Source organism: Trachypithecus francoisi, unplaced genomic scaffold, assembly GCF_009764315.1.
Source record: "Trachypithecus francoisi isolate TF-2019V2 unplaced genomic scaffold, Tfra_2.0 Lachesis_group15, whole genome shotgun sequence".
NCBI lineage: Eukaryota > Metazoa > Chordata > Mammalia > Primates > Cercopithecidae > Trachypithecus > Trachypithecus francoisi.
In genome coordinates, this window is record NW_022681460.1 from 45,519,949 (window position 1) to 45,547,268 (window position 27,320).

At 34.9% G+C, this 27,320-nt stretch overlaps 1 protein-coding gene across 4 annotated transcripts in view; it reads left to right on the forward strand.

The window, feature by feature from the left end:
• GRIK2 (glutamate ionotropic receptor kainate type subunit 2) overlaps nt 1–27,320 on the forward strand; it is a 716,255-nt gene that overhangs the window by 450,992 nt on the left and 237,943 nt on the right. For all 4 annotated transcript variants that reach the window (XM_033234701.1, XM_033234699.1, XM_033234702.1 and 1 more), the window contains one exon: nt 706–819. In XM_033234701.1, the coding sequence (XP_033090592.1) occupies nt 706–819 (114 nt within the window). The remainder of the gene's footprint in view (nt 1–705; nt 820–27,320) is intronic.

Here is a 27,320-nt window from a genome sequence, read left to right on the forward strand (position 1 = left end):
TTCAGTGAAAACAAAATGTCTAAACACTGTGTGTATATGACCTAATCTATCAGAAGGTATTAGTTAAATTAAAATTTATATTAAATGGAGTACAGAAGAAAGTATTGGAATGTGTTATTCAGATGAGATTTTACTGTCTTCTCCTTTCTTGGGAGCATTTTAAAAGGTGCAAAGATGTGTTTTTAAATCTCCAAAGATAATTCTGAGCATGGTTTCATCCTACCAGGGGTAGTGCAAAACACTAATCAATGCTTCCCTTAAGCCTACCTTTACCTGTTAATTTATCTTGGATCCCTCGATTTTGCTCTTTTAGCTTTGTCTGTATAATATGGCATGTTATCTTTATAATGAGAGGATGAGATAGATCCATTACAGTAAAAGATGTGTGCTATTAATGAGTTTCCAACCAGCTATCAAGGTATCATCAAATGTGGTTTATCTTGGTGAATGGAAGCTTGAATGGAAAATTAAGCTCCCATACTGACTGGAGAAGTTCAGTGGATCATTTTGTTCTTTAATGTTACACTTCACTGAACACACTTCACAGAGCAGTGAATCATGCTTAAAACAAGCTGCCTTTACTTAACGGCAGCAGATAATGCAGCAGAGGTGAATAATAAGTGTTAGCAATCTTAACTTTCTCTTGCAGTACTCTCTCCCAGGTGCCTGATGGACAATTTACAAAGTCCATATGCTATTTTATAGATTGGAACGTGGGATCCAGCCAGTGGCCTGAATATGACAGAAAGTCAAAAGGGAAAGCCAGCAAACATCACAGATTCCTTATCCAATCGTTCTTTGATTGTTACCACCATTTTGGTAAGTATTTGCTTTTCCATTATTTTTAGATAAATGTAGATGAACACAGAAGTGCATAGAAAAGGACATTATAATTGAAACAGTAATGAACAGAATGTAATGTATTTTACAGTTATTTAGCAATTACTGTACAATAGATGAGTCGATGTTAATTTAGGCACAGTTTTGTTAGTCTTTAATGATCTAGATTGTATTAATGTTTGGGTTGTTTATATTGATTAATAATACAGCTTAATATATTACTGGAAATCTTTTAATTTTTACAAAATTAGTTACTATTGAAGAATTGTCAATGTCAAGACTTGAAAAATACATGCAGCTCTATAAATATAGTTAAGTGATGAGCCAAAAGTGAACTTTACTTCTGCTTTTATTTTCCGCAAATATATTTCATGGGGCATGGCACTTATTTTTCAGAATTTTTTCTCATTATAATTATATTTTAACCTTATTTTCAATTTTATTGTTCTCATCTTGGAAAATCAATTTTACTTTATGAATTTCCCTAACATAACCAAATGACAAGTGCTTTTTAAAGCCAGAAATATTTTCACCACTGACAGACTTAAATTAATATGGTAAGGCTAGATGTTTTTACCCCTCTTATATTTATATCTTTTAATTACATCACACAGTAATGTTCACTTATGCCCACGATGTCATTTACAAAAGGGAATTTTAATTTAGGATAAGCAAATAGCTCTTATATTATTTAATCAATACTTTTCACCTACAGAATAAGCTTATCAATGCCCATTCATATTAATCCCTAGGTAGTTAGTAAAAATATGAAAGTAATATCTAGAACAAACTACCATAAACATTTAGCATTTATATAATTTCTAAATTTGATTTATGGTGGGAAATCAATCTAAGAGGAATATATATTCTTACCCCTTTAGTAGCAACCAGGAATGTCAGCAAAGCTGATAATCATGAAGTGACAGTGATGGAAGTCATAAGGTTTTTAACCACTCTGTGACTAAGAACCTCAGTGGATACTTGCTCTCTCTGTCACATCCAAATGCCTAGGACATTCTTTTACTTAATTTTATATCTTCTTCTCTTTTCAAAGATAACACCCATATTCACCAACCCAGCCCTCTTCTTCGGTCAAAATGTTCTCACAGTGCAATTACACATCTTCTTTCTGGTCTACATGCCACTGTGTTCTGGATCTCATTACCTCCTGCTGGGACTATTGCAATAGCCATGTAACTATTTATTCTGCCTATGGCCTTCCTCCTTTGCAGTGCACCCAAGTCCCACCATAAAAGTCTAATTCTGTTCCAGGCAGATGATGACTGCTTGAACCAGGACAACTTCAACAATAACAAACAGCAATGACAATCTAATCCTGTCGTTTCTCTACTTCCTTGTTGTACAAACTGTTAGAGAATCCTTATTGGCCATTAAAAAGCCAATAAATTTAAATTTTTATGTATAGGATCTTCTATGGTCTTGCTCTCTCTCACCTTTTTATCTTCACTTCCCATTATTTTCTTTCAGGAACCCTGTGTTTTAATTGAACTGGGATAACCAGTTAGTCTGCTATGTAGTTGTGTGGATGCTCTTCTCTTTCTCTGCAATATGCTTATCTAAATTTATGAGATATAGTATTCATCAGTAATATATGATTTAATATTAATATTATGCTGTTCTTATTTCATGTGCGCATTATTTTCCCAATATCACTAAACATTCCTTGGAGGAACAGAATTAGATTATGTCTTCTCTTTCTACACCATATGTACCTCTGCAATGATCACAGGATCAATAATTCTGGGTAGAAGACATCTGTAGACTTCAGTAATCTAGTCCCTACACTCCTTTCTATCATCTCCCTGATATAGCCAAACTCCCCAAAACATCACTTATTTGATGGCTCCAAATTGCTCAATTCTTCTTCTTCTCCTTCTTCTCCTTCTCCTTCTCCTTCTTTGAAGGAGTCTCACTCTGTTGCGCAGTTGGAGTGCAGTCGCGCGATCTCCACTCACTGCAACCTCCGCCTCCTGGGTTCAAGCAATTCTCCTGCCTCAGCCTCCCGAGTAGCTGGGACTACAAGCGCCCACCACCACGCCCAGCTAGTTTTTGCATTTTTAGTAGAGATGGGGTTTCACCATGTTTGCCAGGATGGTCTCGATTTCTTGACCTCATGATCTGCCCGCCTCGGCCTCCCAAAGTGTTCAGATCACAGGCGTGAGCCACCGCACCCAGCCTGCTGAAGTCTTCTTTTGTTCTGCAGTAAAAATCCTGTTCATCAGTAAAAGTCCTATTCATCTTCTTGGATCCATCTCAAATGCTACCCACTCCATGAAAATCTTTGACAGCTCCATTAAGTTGTCTGTGTCTTGGGGAGAAGGAGGAAGTTTGTATACTTTATGTACCAGAATACTCCATCATGGCATTACCCTTTTTTAATTAAGAAAACTGTGTATGTTTGTGTCTCCACTTGACATAAGCTGTACAAGGTCTATAATCAAATTTTACACTTTCTGATTTCTCCATGTCAGAGAAAAGTGCCTTGGGGATAGCAAGCACTCAATAAATATTTGTCAAATTAAATTAAATAAATGATATTTAATTGAATGGGAAATTAGAGGAAGTACAGAACTTTCAAATGACTATATTTAATTATTTTTCTAGTGTGCAGGTTATTAAAATTATCTAGTACAAATAAAGCAGGTGATTAAGAGTACCCATATAATTTCTCAATCTTGCTTCAGTATGCAGTGTTATTTTTTGAGAAGTATTCAGATATTGTTTCTCAATCATAACCAAGTTTATATCTCTCTATGAAGAAGTGGTATCTAATTTTGTCTTCATATCAGAGGCAGTTCTAAAGCTTTAATAAATACACTAATGCCTAACACATACCCGATACCATTTGAAACAGTATTTCCAAACTTTGAATCTTGGACACTTTCATTTTTTTTAAAGTTTCACAGGTAACATAAATCTATAACCATGATTAAGAACTACAGCTCAGATTATTAGTCCACATAAATAAGACATAAGATCAACTACAGAAGATGCACTAAGCTCACATTTCAATAAACCAGTTATTTACATTTTTGAGTATGCCACACTACTTGTTTCTAAAAGATCCTAATATTTCCTAAAAGTATAAAATAAAGCACTTTATTTTTACACCTTTTAGTTTAAAAAAATTCTTTTTTTCTAAATACTCTGACTTCAATGTATCCATAGTTAAGTAAAGAATAGATTTGAAAAGATTATGTACCTTTTTTATGTAAGCTTATGCTTGACATAATTTACTGGTATTTTATTTATATTTTTGGATAATTATCTTTTGATTGATGTTACGCTTATTTTGTCCTTTTCTCTTGTAATATCTTAGAGGAAATTCTGGCCACATTATGAATAATGACATTTCTTCCATATCCCTATTATGAGAAGGAGATACAAGGAGATGTTAACTTGTGCTTCTTGTTCAACATTTTTATTATGTGTCTTTAAAAAATGATGAGGTATTCTGGAATTCAGCACTATCCACAAGCTAATTATAATCAGCTCTATTTCTCATGAATTTTATTCATTCATTTATTTAATTTTATTCATTCTTTTATTTGATGAATATGTATTGAATAATAATGATATACCAAGCACTGTATTTAAAGCTAACAAAATAGACATGATCTCTTCCCTTATTGAACTTAGAAAATAGCAGGAATTCATATGGAGAGTTTTACACACACACACACACACACACACACGAAGACATACAAGTTATAATTAAGATATAAGAGAAAAGTAAATGGTATAGTGCCTTAATATACAGGGTAATTTTGAGTTACACTAGAGGTCAAGAGTGGAAGGGCAAGTCAGGTTAGAACTCACAGTAGAAAAATAGGCAGCTGAGACCTAGAGTTTGAGGAGAAATTATCAAGGTGAAGAAAGGGCAAGGGAGTGTTCTAGGCAAAGAGAACAGCATATGCAAGCACCCTAAAGCAGGAAAGGGCTTGGAAAATTTTGCAGAATTGAAAGACCATTATGACTGGTGCTAATGCCTCAATCTGCTTCTCAGCTGCATCCAATATAAATGTATGAATATGGTCCATTACGAAAAATCATAGCAGACATATATTACATGCCTACTGTGTCCCAGACATAGTTTAAAACACTCTCCATGTATTTATTCATTTACTTGTAATAATAAACTTTTGAAGTAGATACCATTACTTATTTATAGTATTATATCTTTCTTTTTTTTTAAGTTAGAAAGCTGATGTTTGTATAACCTAAGTAATTTACTTATGGCCATACAACTAGAAGGTGGAGTAGCTGTATGGTTTTGACCAATCTGTTTGTCCAACCTGAGCAGCTGATACTATAAAATGAAAATTCTAGTGGTCAAATATGGAAAAAGCTAACACTTATAGTTTATGATCAAAACAGCATCTTGATCGATAATTGTTTACCTAAAGCAGTGTTTCTCATCCAGAAGTCCCACATATGCTAGAACCTTGTGATGCCCTTAGAGATGTGCCCCTGAACATCTAAGCATTTTTCTCTACAGAGAACATATTTAGGCTTGCATGAATATGTTGAGTTTCTAGTCTCTGTGCTCCCCTTATTTAGTGCTTAGTTTTCTTTTAACCTCTTTATAATCTCAGATTCTCCTGGGCAATCAAGACAATATAGGAACTTACCTCATTTTTTCTCTTAAGCATTGCAATGTTTACACATGTTTTTACTCCACTTTAATAACATGAACTAGACCCAGTACGTTGTACGGGTACAGCACATAATTGTATTATGCAGTAAATTTACATAGAAAGCATTAAACATTTATTTTATATATTTAATTATTTTTTACTTTGGAATAAAAATTTATGATATAAATTTGGAGATTTATGAATCGTCATCTACAGTCTATGCCTAAAGCTCAGCTCTATTTATGCCCTAATTTTAATATTGTTTGTGATTCTCCATATTGCCTTTCTCGTCTTTGAATTCCAAGTTCAATTGTTGTTAAAATTCTCTGATTTTTTGTGTTTATCATTATTAATGGAACTAAAACTATTATCTTTCAAATTATATTTTCATTTATGATGATTTTATTTGTTGTATAGAGGTTGTTAAAATGTGAGTTCCTAATTGCCAAAAATAATAACAAAAATACAATTTTTGGGGCAAGTCGTAAGAGATTTTAAAGTATAACATGTGCTAAACCTTCAGTTTGTAACCTGGTCTTCTTGTTACTGCTGCTGTTAGCTAGGGGAAGTATCAGGGGACTAACTATTATTTTATTTATTTGTTTGTTTATTTCTATGGATTTTGGGGGGAACAGGTGATGTTTGTTTACATGAGTAAGTTCTGTGTTATTTTTTTTTAGTTGGAGTCTTGCTCTGTCGCCCAGGCTGGAGTGCAGTGGCATGATCTCGGCTCACTGCAACCTCCGCCTCCTGGGTTCAAGTGATTCTCCTGCCTCAACCCCCCGAGTAGCTGGGATCATGCCTGGCTAACTTTGTATTTTTATAGAGACGGTGTTTCACCATGTTGGTCAGGCTGGTCTTGAACTCCTGACCTCTGGTGATCTGCCAGCCTCAGCCTCCCGAAGTGTTGGGATTACAGACATGAGCCACTGTGCCCGGCCATGAGTTAATTCTTTAGTGGTGATTTGTGAGATTTTGGTGCAGTCATCACCCAAGCAGTATATACCATAGCCAATTTTGCAGTCTTTTATCCCTCACACCCCTCTCACCCTTTCCCCCAAGTTCCCAAATTCCATTGTATCATTCTTAGGTCTTTGCATCCTCATAGCTTAGCTCCCACTTATGAGTGACAATATACAGTGTTTGGTTTTCTATTCCTGAGTTACTTCACTTAGAATGATGGTCTCCAATTATTCAAGTTAATATAGGAAATGCCTACTTTTTCCTCTAAATTCTTGGTTTTCAATAGACATTTTTCACTCCTGTCTGAATATGTTGAGTGTTTCTCACTGTGCTGTTCCTATATAATAATTAATTTTTGTCCATCAGAAGATTAATAGCATTTAAATGCTACTGAACATGTTCCTCCTTTTGCTGACTAGTAACACTTTAGCATACAAATGACTATGCATTTGGTTACTTTTTCAGAAAAGCATTTACTCTCAAGGAGATTCCTTCTCCCCAGTGGCTCAGTGAATTTAACAAATGTGCTTGCTTCTGAAAACTTAGCCTTATTTTTTATTTTCACAGTACTTTGTGGAGGGTATTACAGTATCCAGTTTACTTGCTTAAGCTTGTAAAGCTTTTGTGTCACAGCCCACAGATACGGAAGGCTTACTGGAAAGCAAATTTCCAATGACAATCGAAAAGTACACAGTACAAAAGAGAGAAGTGACCGAATTATCCTCTAAGTGGTTCTGTGAATTCTTCTATAATATCAACAAAAGCATTTTTTTTTTCCTGAGGCTTCAAACCTGCCACTGCAATAAGTTTTCCCTCTGATTCTTGTCTTTCCATTGTCATAGAAGGACTGTCAAGCACGTAGTTGCGTAGCATTTGGGCTTAGAAACCCAGACACTGCAGCCTCACAAAGAGGAAAAATATTTTCCTTCTCAGCTGTCTTAATCACATGTTAAAATGCGAGATGAGAGTGACTCATTCAAACTAAAGTCTTCTCCAACCCGATTCCTACAATCAGCTTGTTCAGACAACCACACTTTTTCTTGCCATATTTTTTCTTGTATTTCAGGGATTGTGCTGGTACTACATTTCTCTCTTTCATTCTTGCTCTGCTAACTCAATGTGTTTTATTTCAAATGTATTTTATTTCTCATATTCTCAGTGACTTCCACAAAGCTAGTCAAATATAAAACTATTGATGGTGGTAGAGAAAGAAGAAAGAAAGTCATGAGTTTTGATGTAAAATTAGGTATAATTTTGAAAATCCTAGGGTCTTAATTTCTAAAGCCTTCTAAGTGACCAGAACCTCGTTTTTTACTTCACATACACATATTTTTCCTTTGTCCTTTATTAAATCTGATTTAAATTAACTACCATGATGAAGAATTACAAGCAGTTTCATTTTGCCTTTATATTAGTTTTTATTCCAAGCATTATTGTCAATACTATAAAATTGACAATTTTATAATTGTCAATACTAAAATGGTTGAAGACTATTTTATTATGATCAGTATATTAAGTTTTGTATAAAAGAATGAATAGAAAAATCTGAATTTTGAATTCAGCTCAGCCACTAGCAAACTACATGGAAATGAAATATTTTTGCCTTAACATTCTCATTTTTTAGAAAGATGTTATCACAATAGGACCATATACACTTATATAATCTGAACTTTAGCTACAACCTTGAACTGAAATTCAGATGTAAATTTGCAATTACTTACTGGACATATAGCCACTTGGACATATAGTATCATGCTCCACATGCATCAATCCTCCTCCTTTGATTCAGGCCTCAGAGTGCTGATTCTGCCTATATTTTCAATCGCTGCTTATGATTCCAGTACGTTTCTATTCATCCCAGCCAGAAGTGTGTTTTCTTAGATTCCTCAGTCCTTTTAAAACCCATATTCACAATTCAAGTACCTAAAGGAGAACGAGTAGAGTATTCTAAGAAAGTTCAACAGAGAAGTAATCAAGAGTATTTTGAACAAATGAGATATGATTTGTTCATGGGTACTACTGAATAGGTGATTATTTTTAGAGTCTGCTTTGAGAGGCACTGTACTTATAGGAAAGAGGAAAGAGATGGCAACATTGAAAATTAAGTATGAGGCTTCTTGGGGATGGATTAGATGGGGCAAAAACTATTGAGGAATGTGGACGAAAACTTAAAGATTAAAAGCCTAGAAGCAGGGATGATAGCACTGCCACAGAGTGTGATGGGGATGGTGGGAAAGAGGATGATGAATGGTACTCATGTATGGATGGAGATGTTGGCAATGACTTTTGAGCAGTCAAATCTTGATTATTTATATAAGGGTCTAATAAATTAGATTCAGAGATGAAATGCTGTTTGGAGATTAGCTAATAGGTACAGTCTGCTTTCCCATTAAGCCTTTTACTGGAACCACAATAAAATAGTACATTTGATTGATTCAAACTTCAGGTTTTTTTTTCTTTACTATATTTCTCTTGTGAATTAAACTACCCACAATTTTAATGACCAAAATAGAAATATTAGCAGAAAGATAGTAACAACCAACTGAAGGAATTTAATAGCATACCATTTTTTTAAAATGACTTTTTTTCTTAATATAAGCATGAATGATAATCACTATACTGAATCCTCCCTTAAGACATATTACTCTGACATCAGTAAATTCCTTTGTTGAAACATTGGTGAACAGCACAACTAGCAAAACTCACCTTTTTTTTTTTTCTTGAAAGTTGAGTTCAACTATATTACACAGTCATTATTTCCGTAAGATTGACTATAATTTCCAGTAATTAAATAATACTTTTCAGAGAGAAAGAAGTTATTCTCATCTTCCCAAATCCTAGTAGGTTTTCTATAGTTACAGAATAAAATCAGAAACTTTTCTTAGAATTATAACTGTGGCCAACAAGATTTAGATTTTTGTATTTTTTGAAATTCTCTAAAGTTATGTTTCTGAAATGAGGTAAATACAGTTTGTAGAAACTAAGTATATGAATATGCTTGCATGGTTTATGAAAGATTTATGTGTGTGTATGTATGAAAATCACTCCTGACAAAGATTGCAGAAGAAAGTAGAAAAGAAGGAAGTAAAGGAATTTTTCTAGATTGCCTCAGAATGTACTTGAATTTTGTTTAAAAAAGTAAATAATAAGCGTGGTTTATTAAAAAACTTATTAGGATAAACTGTTGCTCTACAAGCCTGGTGTACTATTTGTTTTTGCTTTAAAACATAGCCCTACATTGGATTAAAAAGAAACAAAAAACAAGATAAATCTTTCTGCTATCTTCAGAAGAACCATTTCACATGTAATGACACCCGTAGACTCAAAATAAAAGGATGGAGAAAGATCTGTCACACAGGTGGCAAACAAAAAAGGACAGGGATTGCTATTTTTGTATAAGATAAAAAGATAAAATAGACTTTAAAGCAACAATAGTACAAAAGTACAAAGAATGACATTACATAATGATAAAGGGATAAATTCAACAAGAAGATTTACTACTCTAAATATATATTTATTCAATATTGGAACTCCCACATTCATAAAATCTTACTTCTAGACCCAAGAAAAGTGTTTAACAGCAACACAATAATAGTGAAGGACTTCAACACACCACTGACAGAATTAGACCATTGAGGCAGAAAACAAAGAAATTCTGGACTTAAATTTGGCACTTGACCAATTGGACCTAATAGACAGCTACAGAATCTTCCATCCAAAAACCGCAGAATATACATTCTTCTCATCTACACACAGAACATACTCTAAGATTGACCACGAACTTCATCATAAAGCAAGTCTCAATAAGTTTTAAAAAACTGAAATCACACCAAGCATCTTCTCAGAGCACAGTAGAATAAAACTAGAAAGCAACACCAAGAGCAACTCTCAAAACCACACAAATACATAGAAACTAAACAACCTGCTCTTCAGTGATTTTTGTGCAAACAATGAAATTAAGGGAGAAATTTAAAGAAATTTTTGAAACGGGAAAATAGACAGTGTACCAAAACCTCTGCAATGCGTGAAAAGCAGTGATAAGAAGAAAGTTTATGGTGCTAAATGCCTATGTCAAGAAGATAGAAATGTCTCAAATTAACAACCTAATCTCAACGCAAAGGAACTAGAAAAACAAGAACAAACTAAATCCAGAGCTAGCATAAAAAAGAAATAAGTATAATCAGAGCAAAACTAAATGAATTGAGACCCAGAAAACAAAGCATTGATGAAATGAAAAGTTAGGTCTTTGAAAGGATAACAACATTGATATACTGCTAGCTAGATTAACAAAGAATGAAAAGAGAGAAGATCCAACTAAGCACAACTGAACACAGCAAATGTGACATACAACTGATTCCACAGAAATACAAAAGATCCTGAGACTGCTATAAACATCACAATGGACACAAACTAGAAAATCTAGAGAAACTGAGTAAATTTCTAGAAACACACAACCTTCCAAGATCAAACCAGGACAAAACAGAAATCCTGAACAGATTAAAAATGAACAAAGGAATTGAATCATTATTGCTAATCAACCCAAAAAGCTGTGGATCAGACAGACCCACAACTGAATTCTATTATATGCACAAAGAAGAGTTGGTACAGGTCCTACTGAGACTATTACAAAAATTTCAGGTAGAAGGACTCTTTCCTAACTCATTTTATAAAGCAGCCGCATCCTGATATCAAAATCTGGCAAAGATACAACAAAGAAGAAAACTATAGGCCAATATTCTTGATGAACATGGACACAAAAATTCTCAACAAAATATGATCAAACCAAATCCAGCAGCACATCAAAACATTAATTTACTACGATCAAGTAGGCTTTATTCCTGGGATGCAAGGATGGTTCAACATATGCAAATAAATAAATGTGATTCACCACATAAACATAATTAAGAGAAAACCATATGGTCATCTGAATAGATGCAGAAATGCATTCAACGAAATACAACATCATTTCATAATAAAAATATTCAACAAACCAGGCATTGAAGGAATAACCATCAATGCCAAACCTATAGCCAACATCATACTGAATGGGGAAAGGTTGGAAGCATGGCCCTTAAGAATTAGAACAAGGTCGGGCACGGTGGCTCACGCCTGTAATCCCAGCACTTTGGGAGGCCGAGGCGGGAGGATCACAAGGTCAGGAGATCGAGACCATCCTGGCGATCACGGTGAAACCCCGTCTCTACTAAAAATACAAAATATTAGCCGGACCTGGTGGCAGGCGCCTGTAGTCCCAGCTTCTAGGGAAGCTGAGGCAGGAGAATGGTGTGAACCCGGGAGGCGGTGGAGCTTGCAGTGAGTGGAGATCGTGCCACTGCACTCCAGCCTGGGCGACAGAGCGAGATTCCATCTCAAAAAAAAAAAAAAAAAAAAAGAACTGGAACAAGACAAGGATGTTCACTCTCACCTGTTCTATTCAACATTGTATTTGAAGTTCTAGTGAGAGCATTCAGGCAACAGAAAGAAATAAAGGTATCCAAATAGGAAAAGAGGAAGTAAAATTATTTCTCTTCACTGAATTTATGATTCTATACCTAAAAAACCCTAAAGATTCCTCCGAGGACTCATAGACCTGATAAATGACTTCAGCAAAATCTCAGAATACAAAATTAACATACAAAAATCAGTTGCATTTTTATACATCAATAACATTCAGACTAAAACCCAAATCAAGAATGCAATCCCATTTATAATAGCCTTAAAAATTACAAAGAACCTAGGAATACACCTAACTGAAAAATGTGAAATGTCTTCATGAGGAACACTAAAGACAAAACAAAACAACAACAACAACAACAACAACAACAATCACACTGAAAAATGACACAGACAAATGGAAAAGCATTCCATGCTCATTCCATGCTCCTGAGTTGAATGAATCAATATCATTATATTGTGCATACTGCCCAAAGCAATCTGTAGATTCAATACTAATCCTGTCAAATTACCAATGTAATTTTTCATAGAATTTGAAAAAGAAACTATTCTAAAATTCATATTGAAACAAAAAAGAGGCTGAATATCTAAGGCAACCCTATGCAAAAAGAGAAAAGCCAGAGGCATCACACTACCTGACTTCAAATAATACTACAAGGCTACAGTAACCAAAACAGCATGGGAATATTATAAAAATAGACACATAAACCAATGGAAGAGAACAGAAAACTCAGAAATAAGGCTACAATCCTACAACCAATTGATCTTTGACAAAATTGACAAAAACAAGTAATGGAGAAAGGATACTTTATTCAATGAATGGTTTTGGGAAACTGGCTAACCATATGCACAAGAATGAAACTGGACTGCTACTTTTCACTCTATACAAAAATTAACTGAAGATATATCAAGGAAATTAAATCTAAGGCCACAAACTGTAAAAATCCTGGGAGAAAACCTAGGAAATACTTTTCTAGACATTGGCGAAAAATTTATGACTAAGTCCTCAAAAGCAACTGCAGCAAAACCAAAAATTGACAAGTGTGACCTACTTAAAGAGGTTCTGCATTAAAAAGATATTTGCAAACTATGCATCCAACAAAGGATTAATATCCAGAATCTAAAAGAAAAGGAAATATCCCCATTGAAAAGTGGGCAAAGAACATGAACTGGCACTTCTCAATAAGAAGACATACAAGAGGCCAAAAAGCATATGAAAAAACGCTCAGTGTTACTAATCATCAGAGAAATTCAAACCAAAACCACAGCAAGATGCCATCTCACACCAGTCAGAATGGCTATTATTAAAATCGTAAAAAAAAAAAAAAAAAAAAAAAAAAAACACACACACACAGATGCTGGTGAGGTGGGGAAAAAAGGGAATGCTTACGTTGTTGGTGGGAATGCAAATTAGTTCAGCTCCTGTAGAAAGCAGTTTGGAGATTTCTCAAAGAACTAAAAATAGAATTGCCATATGACTCAGCAATTTAACAGAGAAACAGAAAACCAAATACTGTATGTTCTCACTTATAAGTGGGAGCTAAATGTACACATGGTACACATGGAAACAAGATGGGAACAATAGATACTGGACATTCCGAAGAGGGAGGGAGAAAAAGAGAAAGAAAGAAAGGCTTAAATACCTCCTGTTGGATACCACATTCTTGGTTGACAGAGTCATGAGAAGCCCAAACCTCGGTATCACTCAGTATATCCATGTAACAAACCTGCACGTGTAACCCCCGAATCTAAAATAAAAAGTAATTTAAAAATAAAACACAAGCCCTAGATTATGATAGTTATTCCTTTTCTATATAGAAAGTTCAGTTGAAAGTGATTTTTTAATGGTATCTTGAGGTATCAAAATAGGATTTGCTTTCCAGACAAGAAAACATATATGAACCCATTTGGAGATACCTATCACCAGTAGTTTTTGATTTTCACAAACCAGTCATCTCCTGTATTGCCTTTTCTTGAAAACATTGAGTTGTACTGATGGTAGCTTCAAGGCTTCTTCACTTGTTCTTCCTGGTATTCTCACTTCTAATTTTGATAACCTGTGGTGCACCATGGCTTCTGACATGAACACCAATTAGGGATGGCAGAATTCAGACTTGAAGAGCCACAATGAGTAGTAGGAAATTGGAAGATGGACTCAGACAATGACAGGAAGGTTCTTAGCTTTACGGAAGTAAAAGTACATTTATTGGAATGACAGATATTGAAAAAGAAATAAAATAATACTGTCCTGTCAGTGGAATAATATCAATCAACTGTTATTATTATTTATGGTTATCTATTACTTATTGTTCTTGTTGGTGATTTCTTGTGACTATGAAATGGAACTTAGTTTTTGGTATGTCCAATTCAATTTCTGCATATTTTTCCTGTAGCATTTAGGGTAGTATGAGTTACTGATATGCAATGAAAATATTACTAGTTAAGCTTATTGCCAACTAATATTCTTAAATATATGACCCCTTCCCATTTTTGACATCAGTGTTTTGCTATGTACATTTATAAAACTTAAAAAATTTATCTGAGAACAAAATAACTGAAGACTATTTAGAATGCCTAAAATATGGTTTAGATCAGTGGTGATATTTAGTAAAATAATTTAAATCACAAACTTGGTATCATCTGTAGGCTCTGGAAATACAAGAAGTTACCAGTCTTTATAAATGTTAATGATACTAGATTCTTATTAAATCTCATCAGGTTAAAAATACAGTTTTAATGAATGCTAATAAATGCATTATAAAGGAATCATTTACAAATAATGTAATAATCTTTACTTCTGCATTTCTTTTTATATGCTTTCTGAAACTTTTCTAAATGATCTGCTAAATTAGCACTTAAATATATTTTGTTTTCTAATATTGATAAATTTGAAACTCTTAAAAATTGTTTTACAATTATAAGGCTCACAATTTTAGTCAAACTCATTAACAAAGAATTGGCTAGGTAAGAAAAAAACCCCAAAACTCCTTTATTTATCACCATAATAATAAATGATTTTATGAAATGTTCTTAAATAATAAAAAATAAACATATTTTCTGAAGCAATTTAGGATAAATGTGTAAGAACAACCAATCATTTCCAACCAATAATCACAAATTATTAAAAGTTAGGCCATAAGAATATTAGCTCTTCATTCTGCTTGAAAGCATTTGAGCATGGCTCAGCTCCTCACTTGGCAGGTGGCCTGGCACTTCTCTGCCAGCTGTCAAGTTGAAGACACGGCTGGACAGATATTTTAGAAGAGCTGTATATGATGTTCCTGAGTCAGATCTAAAGAAAAACAGAAACTGAAGAAACAAAACATAAAGTTTCCCTTCATTAAGAACCTGTTTTTCTATAATATACTTTCCATTTTTTAAAAAATCTTGAACCCACTCTTTCAACACAGGTGCCCCTTATTATAAATTCTGGTTTTGGCTTTAGAGTTCAAATAATTAAAATTATCTGCAAATCTGTAATCAAAGACTGTCTAGATGTCCATAATGAAAGCTATCCTCATTACGACTGTGAAATATCTGCTTCCTCTCAACTTTCCGATGAAATTCTCATGAAGATTCAGAAGAAACAACACAAATACAATTTTAAAAGTAATATTTTAAAATAAAGTTAAAGGGAAACTATCACAATTTCAGTAGAATACACAAATAGACTTTATTGGGATAGATTTCTGTGATTGAATATTTTTAATGCTATAAACATAGAAAAAATATCTTATTTTTGAATTTTTTTATCAAATCAATTTATGGAAATGCTCCTATATTTAAGAGATTTACAGTTAATTGTTCATTAATTATCATCAAATTGCATTTGGTGATAACTACTCTTCATGACTGTTTTTTGTTTTGTTTTGAGACGGAGTCTCGACCTGTCGCCCAGGCTGGAGTGCAGTGGCATGATCTCAGCTCACTGTAACCTTTGCCTCCCAGGTTCAAGCAATTCTCTGCCTCATCCTCTCGAGCAGCTGGGATTACAGGCGCCTACCACCATGCCCAGCTAATTTTTTTTTCGTATTTGTAGTATGGACAGGGTTTCACCCTCTTGGCCAGGCTGGTCTTGAACTCCTGACCTCGTGATCCACCCACCTTAGCCTCCCAAAGTGGCCTGTTCTTATTTTAATAGCATTTTCTTTTATTACTCTTAACAATTATAATAGATTTATGCTCAAGAAAACCTTTTATGTATACTTTTCCAATAAGTTATTTTTCAAGAATGGGCACTAAATACAATTGAATACCTTGATCATCTATAGAGATTGTCATTAACATTCTAATTGTACTTATTATGATTAATGTATTAATTAATTTTTAAATAGTAAAAATATTTATATTCCAGCAGTAAGCTATTATTGGTAATGGTTAAAAAATATTCTCACAAACTGCTATATTTTGTTTGCTCCATTATATTTAGGTATATTCACTAGTGATTACTCAATAGTTACAGTATTTAACTACTTTTTTAGTTTCTTTTATCAGGGTTATGCTAACTTCATTTAAACAAAGATGAACTGGTTTCAGAGCATTTACTATGGTCTAAAGCAGTGTTTGGGTTATGAGGTTGTTTTATTGTTTTATATTAGGTGAAAAATAAAAATCCCAAAGTGTTTTTTTTCCTCTGGAAGAAATGCTTCAGTAGCTTTCATAATTTCTTTTATGCTTATTGACCTTTTCGTTTTATTGAATCTTTTTGAATCAATTTTATATTGTGCACTGATGTATAACAAGGTATTCAAATTTATTAACATAGATTTTCACAGAATGTCACCATATAAGTTTTATAATCTCTATTTACTGAATCTCTTTCTCACATAAAATTCTTTGAGGCTTAAAGTTTCTTTCCCTTTTTTCTTAATTTGGTTGATGAGGAAATTTCTTTTATTATTATTGCTTTTACTAAAAGACATGTTTACTGTTTAGCCATTTTCTTCTTTCCTCCTTTGTACTTCACTATTTTTTTTTTTTTTGGCATTTTCTTGTTATTTTTCTTTTTGCTATTTGGGTTTTTATTTTGGAGTGTCTATTTCCCAGCCTCTTACAATTTAAGTACTCCATTTATTTATTTTGATTTTAATCACTTAATAAGTTCATATGAGGCTGAACTTTTCTCTGACACGTTCTTTGAAGATATTTATAAATTAAAAGTAGTATAGCTAGTGATTACCAGAGTGCTTTTAAATCAAGCAGAACACTTATCTCTTAAATCAAACCAGACTTTGGATTTCAGATAACAGTTCTTTAATAATTCATTTAAATAATACACTTTAAGAAATTGCTTTTAATATCTACACATTTCTTTTTATTTAGGGAAATTTAGACAATTTTGTTTATTAAAGTTAGTGTTCATGGTCTTTTTAAATATCACCTTCCAGGGTGGTCATGGTGGTTGGGATGGCTTGATACCTGAAGCTCAAGAGCAGCCTAGGCAACATAGAAAGACCCTATTACTACAAATAATAAATTTTTAAAAAAAATACCCAGGCATTGTGACATGCACCTGTGGTCCCAGCCACTGAAGAGGCTGAAGTGGGAATATTACCTGAGCATGGGAGATCAAGGCTAGTGAGCCATGATCTTGCCACTGCACTCCAGCCTGGGTGAGATAGTGAGACCCTATCTCTAAATAAATACAAACTTACATACATACATACATACCTAAAGTCAGCTTCCACGTTTTTTGGCCCCTAACTTGACTAGTGCCAGTAAGTATTTTTAAATGAAGTGTGTATGTTTACTAGTTTTCATTCCATGCATATATTGCCTGGTGAAGTGACTGAAACATTAAATTTTTAAAATTTTCACATTTCCTCTTGAAAGCAATTTTGGTATTTCTTTTCATTGGTTTAACTTTGGTTTTATTATGCTAGCCAGTTTTATTTTAACTTGTTTAAAGTTTACAACACTATTCTCCACTTTATGTTTGTAATTTGTTTCTATACGTTTATTTTTGTCAGACTAGGTTTAAGTAAAGGTGTTTTTAAATCTATTTGACAGTTTTCTGTGAAAATGTCATAACTTCATCCTCCAAATCTCTTACCAATCTGAAAAAACTACTCAATATAAAAAGAGGTACAGATTACCTATGAGTTCCTTTTTTTTTTATTATTTGAGACAAAATCTCGCTCTCGCCCAGGCGGGATTGTAGTGTCACAATCTTGGCTCACTGTAACCTCTGCCTCCAGGGTTTAAGTGATTCTTCTGCCTCAGCCTCCTGAGTAGCTGGGACTACAGACTCACGCCACCATGCCTGGCTAATTTTTGTATTTTTAGTAGAGACAGGGTTTCACCATATTGGCCAGGCTGGTCTTGAACTCCTGACCTTTTGATCCACCCTCCTCGGCCTCCCAAAGGGCTGGGATTACAGGCATGAGCCACCGCAGCTAGCCTGTTGCATTATATTTCTATTCAACAGCACTGGTCCAGAATCTTGTTGGGCATATTCAGTCCAGAGACTCGGTTCCTTCTATCTTGAGATTTTTTTTTTAACATTAGTTAACATGGTAATTTCCTTTCCATCATTTCTCATTGTCTGTATCATTGAGTATCCGGTCATCTGACGGTTAGACTTCCAAGTACCATGTAAACAAGAGATAGATTCTGTTTCTTTTAAACATTGATGTCCAGGTCTCACATTCAGACATTCAGGTTGATGAAACCCAGGCAATATTGTCTGAAATCTCCCTACATGATTCTACTGATCCTCTAACTTTCAGTTGTGTGATGAGTAAGTTCTGGAGATCTAAGCTACGACATTATAGTATTGCTAATGATAGTATATTGCAAATTTGAAACCTGTTGAGAGATTAGATCTTAACTATTCTAGCCACACACACTAAGAGGTTAACTGTGAAGTGATGGATATATTAGTTAACTTTGTGTTAATCATTTCATAATGTATACATATACCAAACATTGTTTCATATGCCCTAAATATATGCAATTGTATTTCTGAATTACACCTCAATAAAGCTGGAAAATAAAAGAAAAAGGGAAAACAATCTGGGGAAATAATTTTAGGCTGATGCACATTTTTATTTAGTCCTCTAGATTTCAACATAGTACTTAATCTCTGCGAATCTACAGTCACTTCAACTCAATTACTTCTTCAGTTTTCTGCCAGGGTCAGGACAAAAAGAATGGGTAGTTCTCCAGAAATGGGTTGAAGTTTCTGCCTAATTTACTACTTGGTGCAGATTATGGACCTCTGAATGAGGACTTTTGCTGGGAGAAGAATGAAATATTTCTTGCACGGTCTCTATTCAATCAAGGATTATTGGTTTTCTGTGGCCTTATATTTAGTGTCAGTTCTTCCAAAATGATAGGTAAAGTTCTTTATGGGGTTCAGGACATGCTACCCCCAAATGTGTCTCCTTGGTATTAAGAAAGTCTAGGAAGTTGGGCCGGGCGCGGTGGCTCAAGCCTGTAATCCCAGCACTTTGGGAGGCCGAGACGGGTGGATCACGAGGTCAGGAGATCGAGACCATCCTGGCTAACACGGTGAAAGCCCGTCTCTACTAAAAAATACAAAAAATTAGCCGGGCGAGATGGCGGGCGCCTGTAGTCCCAGCTACTCGGGAGGCTGAGGCAGGAGAATGGCGTAAACCCGGGAGGCGGAGCTTGCAGTGAGCCGAGATCCCGCCACCGCACTCCAGCCTGGGCGACAGAGCCAGACTCCGTCTCAAAAAAAAAAAAAAAAGAAAGTCTAGGAAGTTCACTTTCTTTTGCCCTTCTCCCCCAAAGCAGGTCATAAGATCCTCATCTGAGAGGTACCCTGCCTACACTTGGAAGAAAAGAACATCCTTATCTTTGAAATCACAGGGACACAGAGAAGAATATGAACAAACAGTCCTTGCTAAGTTTCCCTCAGTTTATTACTGTTAGATCCTACCCTTTTGTTCTCAAATCATATTTCTCCATAACTGTCCATTCTTCATCAACCTTAAGCGTAAAAGTACACAAGTTTACTTCATTTTGGAGAGTCTTCATTTCTGAAGGTTTCCATGTCATGTAAAACTTGTATTAAGTAAATTTTTATGTTTTGCTCTTGTTAATCTATATTTTGTTATAGAGGCCTCAGCCATTAATCTAGTGATGAGTGAAAAAAGAAATCAACCCACCAAGATTCCTTTATCAATTGCCTATAACTCTGTATATTTTCAGTGTGTAACAAAAAAGTCATGGATTCCAGCCACATGTGTAAGCCAAGCTGACCATCCTGCTCTGCCAGTGGAAACACACTGTGACAGTAAGACTGTGGTATTACCTATGCATCAATAAGACCACAGACAGAATTTTGTATCTGCAATTTTTCCATTTCAAGAGTACATTTATTTTAAACATAATTCATTACCAACAACCAACCCTCTTTTTTTCACTCTATTAATACAACGTTTTCTTTACCTTTTTTTTTTTTTTTTTTTGAGACAGAGTCTTGCTCTTGTCACTCAGGCTGGAGTGCAATGGTGCGATCTCGGCTCACTACAACCTCTGCCTCCGGGGCTCAAGCAATTCTCGTGCCTCAGCCTCCCGAGTAGTTGGGATTACAGGTGCCCACCATCATGCCTGGCTAATTTTTTGTATTTTTAGTAGAGATGAGGTTTCACCCTTTGGGCCAGGCTGGTCTCAGACTCTTGACCTCAGGTGATCCACCCACCTCAGCCTCCTGAAGTACTGGGATTACAGGCATGAGCCACTGTGTCCACCAATACAGCTTATTTCTTAAAAATAGTCCAGAATATGCTTTACTTTTTTCTAATTGAATGAGGCTCTTTTTGATGCCAGGTTCATGCTCCTGCACCAGTTTTGCTTGTTTGTTTGCTTGTTTGTTTTTACAAGAATGCCTACAACTTACCAGTTACCTTCCAACATGATTTTTTGTACATATCTGAATTCTGTGCCTACAAACTTTTAGCAAGACTCTGTGCTACTCTGACTTTCACGTTCTGAGTTTGTATCTTTGCTCATAACCTTACAACTACTTTGGTTGGGTGCTAGTAGAGGCAATGCCAGTGCTTACTTTTCACCAATCCTTGAGCTATATTTGGTTTAGGAATATGAGTCTATTAGGTGAAGAAGGAATGTGAGATAATTCAGATAGTGGAGAAAAGTATATTGGAAGGCACCTATGTGTGAAAGAGTTTAGGATACATGAATAACTCTTAAGTAGTCTACTACTGATGCAGCACAGAAAATGTAAGGGACCGGCGATGGATGAGTGTGAGCAGGTAGGCAACATCAAAGTAGAAAACCTTTGTAAGTTTCTGGAAGGAATTTCGTTTTTACAATACTAAAGAAATTTTGAAGGATTTTAAGTATATGAACAGTATGATCAAGTTGGGGGTTTTAAAGATCCCTTTTAGTATTGAAGGTGGAATTATTGTTTACTGGACAAGATTTGGTGAGAACAGTCAAAAATATTTCAAGAATTGGCCGGGCGCAGTGGCTCAAGCCTGTAATCCCAGCACTTTGGGAGGCCGAGACGGGCGGATCACGAGGTCAGCAGATCGAGACCATCCTGGCTAACACGGTGAAACCCCGTCTCTACTAAAAAATACAAAAAACTAGCGAGGTGGCAGACGCCTGTAGTCCCAGCTACTGGGGAGTCTGAGGCAGGAGAATGGCGTAAACCCGTGAGGCGGAGCTTGCAGTGAGCTGAGATCCGGCCACTGCACTCCAGCCCAGGCGACAGAGCGAGACTCCATCTCAAAAAAAAAAAAAAAAAAAAAAATATATATATATATATATATATTTCAAGAATATAAGCTGATAAGATCTGAATTATGGAAGTTTCTGAAGGGATGGGGGAAAGAAATCAGATTCGTAAGGTATATGGGGGAAAAATGAAGAATACGTAGTTTGAAAATTGGGCTTTATGAAGTCAGAATTTAGGAAGACATTTTTCTGATAAATATGGCTGGAAATGGGATTGAGGCATAAAAGCAGAATTGAATTAATACAGAATGAATTTAATTTTGAACATATTGCATTTTATTTTCTTGTAATTTATTGATCTAGTTGGCAGTTAGATATGTAATTGCAGAACTCAAGAGAATGTTCTGGCTTGGAGATAACTTTTGGAGTTAAGATGATGGTTGGCCTCATGAATAATGGTGTGATAGTTCACTCAGGGAGCACACACATGTTTCAGTACATTTACACTATTGCACATTTCTTTCTTCTCCTGACACTATTTCAGTGATTCTGTCCTAAAACTTACTGTATTCTGTTTGGTTTGACAAGCAATTATAAATTATGGGCTTCCAAGGAAGGTAAAAAGCACCTGGGAGCAAAAGAATATAATGTCCTTTGAGTCAGACTCACAAGTTCTTTAAGCATATTGGGAAATGATGTTTTTAAGATGACATCCATGAAGCATTCAAAACGAGTAAATCCTGAATGTGTCAGATACCTGCAACCTAACTTCATTTCCTGATAATATCAGATTCTCAGGTCCTGATCTCTGTGTTTTCAACTACAACTTGAGTACTTGACGTTGATTTCTAATTACTTCTCTTCATTTAAGATTTATTGGATACTCTTAATGACAGACTATATCCTGACTCCAATTAACCCCACCACTGTGACTCAAAAAGAAAGTCACAGACTTCTTCCTCTCATAGAAAACACACATATTTTGTCTTGCTGGCATTACTGGAATCAGTGCTTTAACATAAAATCCACAATAACAGATAGTCCTTGGTTTATCCATTTATCAGTCAATTATTTTATTAGGCATACTTCTTATTAGGTGTTTATACATCATGACATTAATTAGGTACCTAACCTGGAATGAATATTCTTTTTTTTTTTTTTTTTTTTTTGAGGCGGGGTCTCGCTCTGCCGCCCAGGCTGGAGTGCTGTGGCCGGATCTCGGCTCACTGCAAGCTCCGCCTCCCGGGTTCACGCCATTCTCCTGCCTCAGCCTCCTGAGTAGCTGGGACTACAGGCGCCCGCAACCGCACCCGGCTAATTTTTTTGTATTTTTAGTAGAGACGGGGTTTCACCATGGTCTCGATCTCCTGACCTTGTGATCCGCCCGCCTCGGCCTCCCAAAGTGCTGGGATTACAGGCGTGAGCCACCGCGCCCGGCCTGGAATGAATATTCTTAACTTGAATCCTATGAATTTTATATTCTGAGCTCTCTTAGCTTTAGTTCTACATAGTAATCGATTAAAAAAACAAAACAAAACAAACAAAAAGCATGAATTTATTTTAACTACTTTGAGTAAACTCATATTGGAAAAACGAACAAAACATTTTTTCACTTCTTCATCTGAGAATTAATAAAAGAAAAATGATTTTGCCATATAGTTGTTTGAAAAACATTTCATGTTATATGAAGAATATTTTATGCAACATTCAAATATAATTAGAGCCAAAGGCACTAAAATATTTATTTTCATGTATGTCACAGCTTTATGTCTTTAAAAACTCAAAATTTGTATTTGCTGTTTTTAGCTTTTAAATTTACATTGTTGGCAAATATGATACTCCCTGACCTTGAAGAGAAACGAAACAGTACCTTCAAAATGCAGCACACACTTTCTGTGCCCTGGAGCAATAGCATTCCATGTTTACTATTTGTTTACATCAGAATTTCAGTGTGCTCCACAGTTCTGATAGGTGTGTCATATAGGCACACCCTAAAGCTGTCTTGTACTTAAATAGCTTTTAGAGGATACTGGGTTAAGCAAAGTTTGTTAGGTTTTGTTATCACTGAATCTTTAATAAATTAATGTGTATTTCGAATATCTCAAGGGGACATAGGTACGTAGAATTTCCAAATATTTTTAATTGCAGAATGATTTTTTTTTAATACGGTTTATCTCTCTGTTGCCCAGGCTACAGTGCAATGGAGCGATCTTGGCCACTGCAATCTCTACCCCCCAGGTTCAAGCTACTCTCTTGCCTCAGCCTCCCGAGTAGCTGGGATTACAGGCAAACCATCACCATGCATGGCTAAGTTTTGTATTTTTAGTAGAGACATGGTTTCGCCATGTTGGCCAGGCTGGTCTCAGTGATCCTGACCTTGAGTGATCCACCTGCCTTGGTCTCTCAAAGTGCTGGGATTACAGTCGTGAGCGACTGCTCCCAGCCTGCAGAAAGACTTTTTGAAACTAAACCTTGGGGCATAATTTCTCAGAAGAATACACTGTGGAAAACAATAAGTAAGACTTTAACAACTTTGAAGCTCTTACTAATATTTCTAATGGAATTCACTTACACGTGCAAATCTATGCACTACATAGCCTACCAATGATTAGCAGAAGAGCAGACCATTTCTGCAATTAGCTGACACTTGGTACCTGAATTTAATATATAACTGAAAGGAAGCTTTCAGTAAGGTCTGCGAGTTGAATGGAAAAATGGAAGTAAAAATCTGGTTTTGAATTATGAGCCTGCCACTTAGTAGTTGGTTTACTTTAGGTGAGTTGCCATAACTGGAGTGGGGATAATAATGAATAACTTGAAGTTTGTTTCTATTAGAGATAAAAATTTATAAATTATATGACATCATTCCTGGCACAAAATTGTCAGTAAGTGATCATTTTAAATGAGCAGAGGGTAATCTAAAATTTAAAACATAAGAAATGGTGTTCTTTACTAGTTTCCCCCTGTAATTTCTAATACGTTTGCTAACATCTTCTCCTATGGGCCACCATTCCTCTTCTTCAGGCCATGTATTGGTGAACTTCTCAATATTCTCTTTCAATTTCATTTCTCTTGCTTGGAAGCTCATTTATCTCCATTTACTTCATTCTACTCATACCTTTTTCTGATGGTTTTTCCTCTAGGATGATTTATCTGACTGACTTGAGACATTTGTACTTTTCCTTCTCTCACATCTAATGATCCTTTTGTCTATAAAATGTATCTTTATGCATTTAAATGAAAACTTGTAGTATTTGTTTATGTTTTTCTGTAGAAGTTCTCTGTCCTCAACTAGATTAAAAGGTGCTTGAGAGAAGCAACACTGTCTTAAAGCAGAGTATTTCTTTTAAATAATAGGTACTCACAAAACATTTTTTTTTTGTTTACAAAAGGCAGCAACTGAAGGTTAAACTCACTATTATGGGAAAAGAACTTTCAGTAGATAGATGTGGCTAACTACTACTGATCATTGAGGAATAATTCTCATTGCACAAGATCTTTTTCATGTCTGTTTTACACACATATTCAGTGACATTGAAGGGGTTTGCCAGTGTCTGATCAACTTTTGAGTGGGACATGGGTAGACAGTCAGTTAGTATTCAGTTCTTTATTCTAATTCATTTCTCTATCAGTATGTTTCCATTTGTTTTGGAGAAACAAATAGAAGTACAGGATGGCAAACACTGGAATCTCCTTTCTAACACCAGAGAGCTTCCAAACCAAATGTTCAGTGAATTAAAAGAAATAGAATCCCAGTCATTGAAAACTCCACCTTCTAATCTTTGGATGCAAAAGTCTTCATTTTTTGACTGGCTCCATCTTTCTTTCATACATTCAAATTTATTCAATCTTTAAGTAGTGAAAAATACATAATGAGAATATTGAAGAAAAAAATTCCAACCTCATTTATTACACCAAATTTGGTTTTAGGTAGATGCTTCAAAACAATTTTAGGAAATGGAATGCCATTCTAAGCAGGATATGAATTCAAAGAGTGGTAATCAGCAATAATTATATCTAGATAGTTTGTCAGAGTTTGTAGGAGTAAAGTGTTTTTCCTAACTTAGGCCTTCATGTCCTTGTATCCCCCTATCTTTCTTGCTCCACACTTTTCTTCAGTTAAGTCCTACAGAGCTATTTATACTTTCCATCATCCACATGAATCATTTTCTCTCTTCAAAGTATTTCCATCTACGCCACTTCTTTAACTCAATAGTTATCTGTCTTGACTGCATATTTGACCAGCTAAATAATTTCTATCCCATATGCAAAATGAAAGTGAGGGATCTCTTGTTAAACAAGTACTAAGAATTTCAAAAGAACACCAGCAGAGCAGAAAACCCAAAAGCAGAGCCCTTTTAAATGTTGGGCTCTGTACCATGGCACAGGTCACATTCCCAAGAAGCCAGCCCAACTGCACATTATAATCACGTAGGAAGTTGTTTTTTGTTTTGTTTCATTTTTAAATAATGATGCTAAAGTAGTTCCCAGATGCATTAGATCAGAATTTCTGGGGGTAAGGCCCAGACCTCAGTTTTGTAATTTTAATTGCATTTTAATTGTAAAAAATTTTACAATTAAATTTTAATGTGTAGTCAGGGCTGGGCACTAAATTCAAAGTCTATTTCCTTACGACTTGCATATACTTACCTATTTACTTTTCTATCTCTCTCATGAGACTATTAGGTTTCTTAAGAGTAGATATCATGTCTTATTAGCCCTTTCATCTTTATGACATAGAACAACACCTGAAACATTTTGGATATCTATTAAATAGATTTTAATGAATGAATGATTAAATAGATACTAGTATGACCTCGTTTTTAATTTTACAGAGTGTAATCAAGAAAAAAGAAAGTAAAGGCAGACTTATTGGATGATACTTTGAAAGTGTAAAGAGAAAGCATACTCTTAGAAAAAATGTAATAAAATATTTGAGAAATTAGATCTAAATTTTCTTTTTAAATTGAAGGTTATTGAGAGATACAATAGTCCCCTCATTTCTGTGCTTAAGGGGAAAATTATTTTATTTACACTATTACTCATTACACTTTCAGAGTTGAGGAAAAGCAAGAATAAGGAAAAGAGATGGGAGAATGTTGACAGAATTAAGGAAAAATAATGTTTCTCAACATATGTGTGACACAGTTGAATAATAGGAGAGTAAAGTTGTGCTAGAAGATTCCTTCTCAAAGAACTACATGGCTTATAAATGGTACTAGAACTGGAAAAAATGAGCTATTATTAGCACCGGTTTTGTCTGATCAAATTAATAGAATAAATGTAATTGTCCATAAGCGCTAGTAAAGAACAACCTTAAGCATTTGCTAGTTTTAAATAATTTGGTCTAGATTTTAAAATAGCATATATTTTCCATTATATGATTGTGCTAGTTGTTTACAGGTAATGTAAGAGTATTGCATATATAAATAACTCATAATTATATTGTGTTTATGGTATATCATAGAAATTTGAGGACACAGGACATGTCTCATTTTTTTTCTTTTTGGTACAGCGTTTGGCAAACTAAGTTCAGAGGGCTAGATACATGTGTTTTTGATTTTATTTTTTATCGAGGTAAAACTTACATGATGCAAAATTCATCATTTTCACTAAGGTATATAATTTAGCGGTTTTTAGTACATTCACAATATTGTGTAGATATCACCACTATCTGGTTCCAGATCATTTTCATAACCTCTAAAGAAAACTCTGTATCCATTAATCATTTATTCTGCA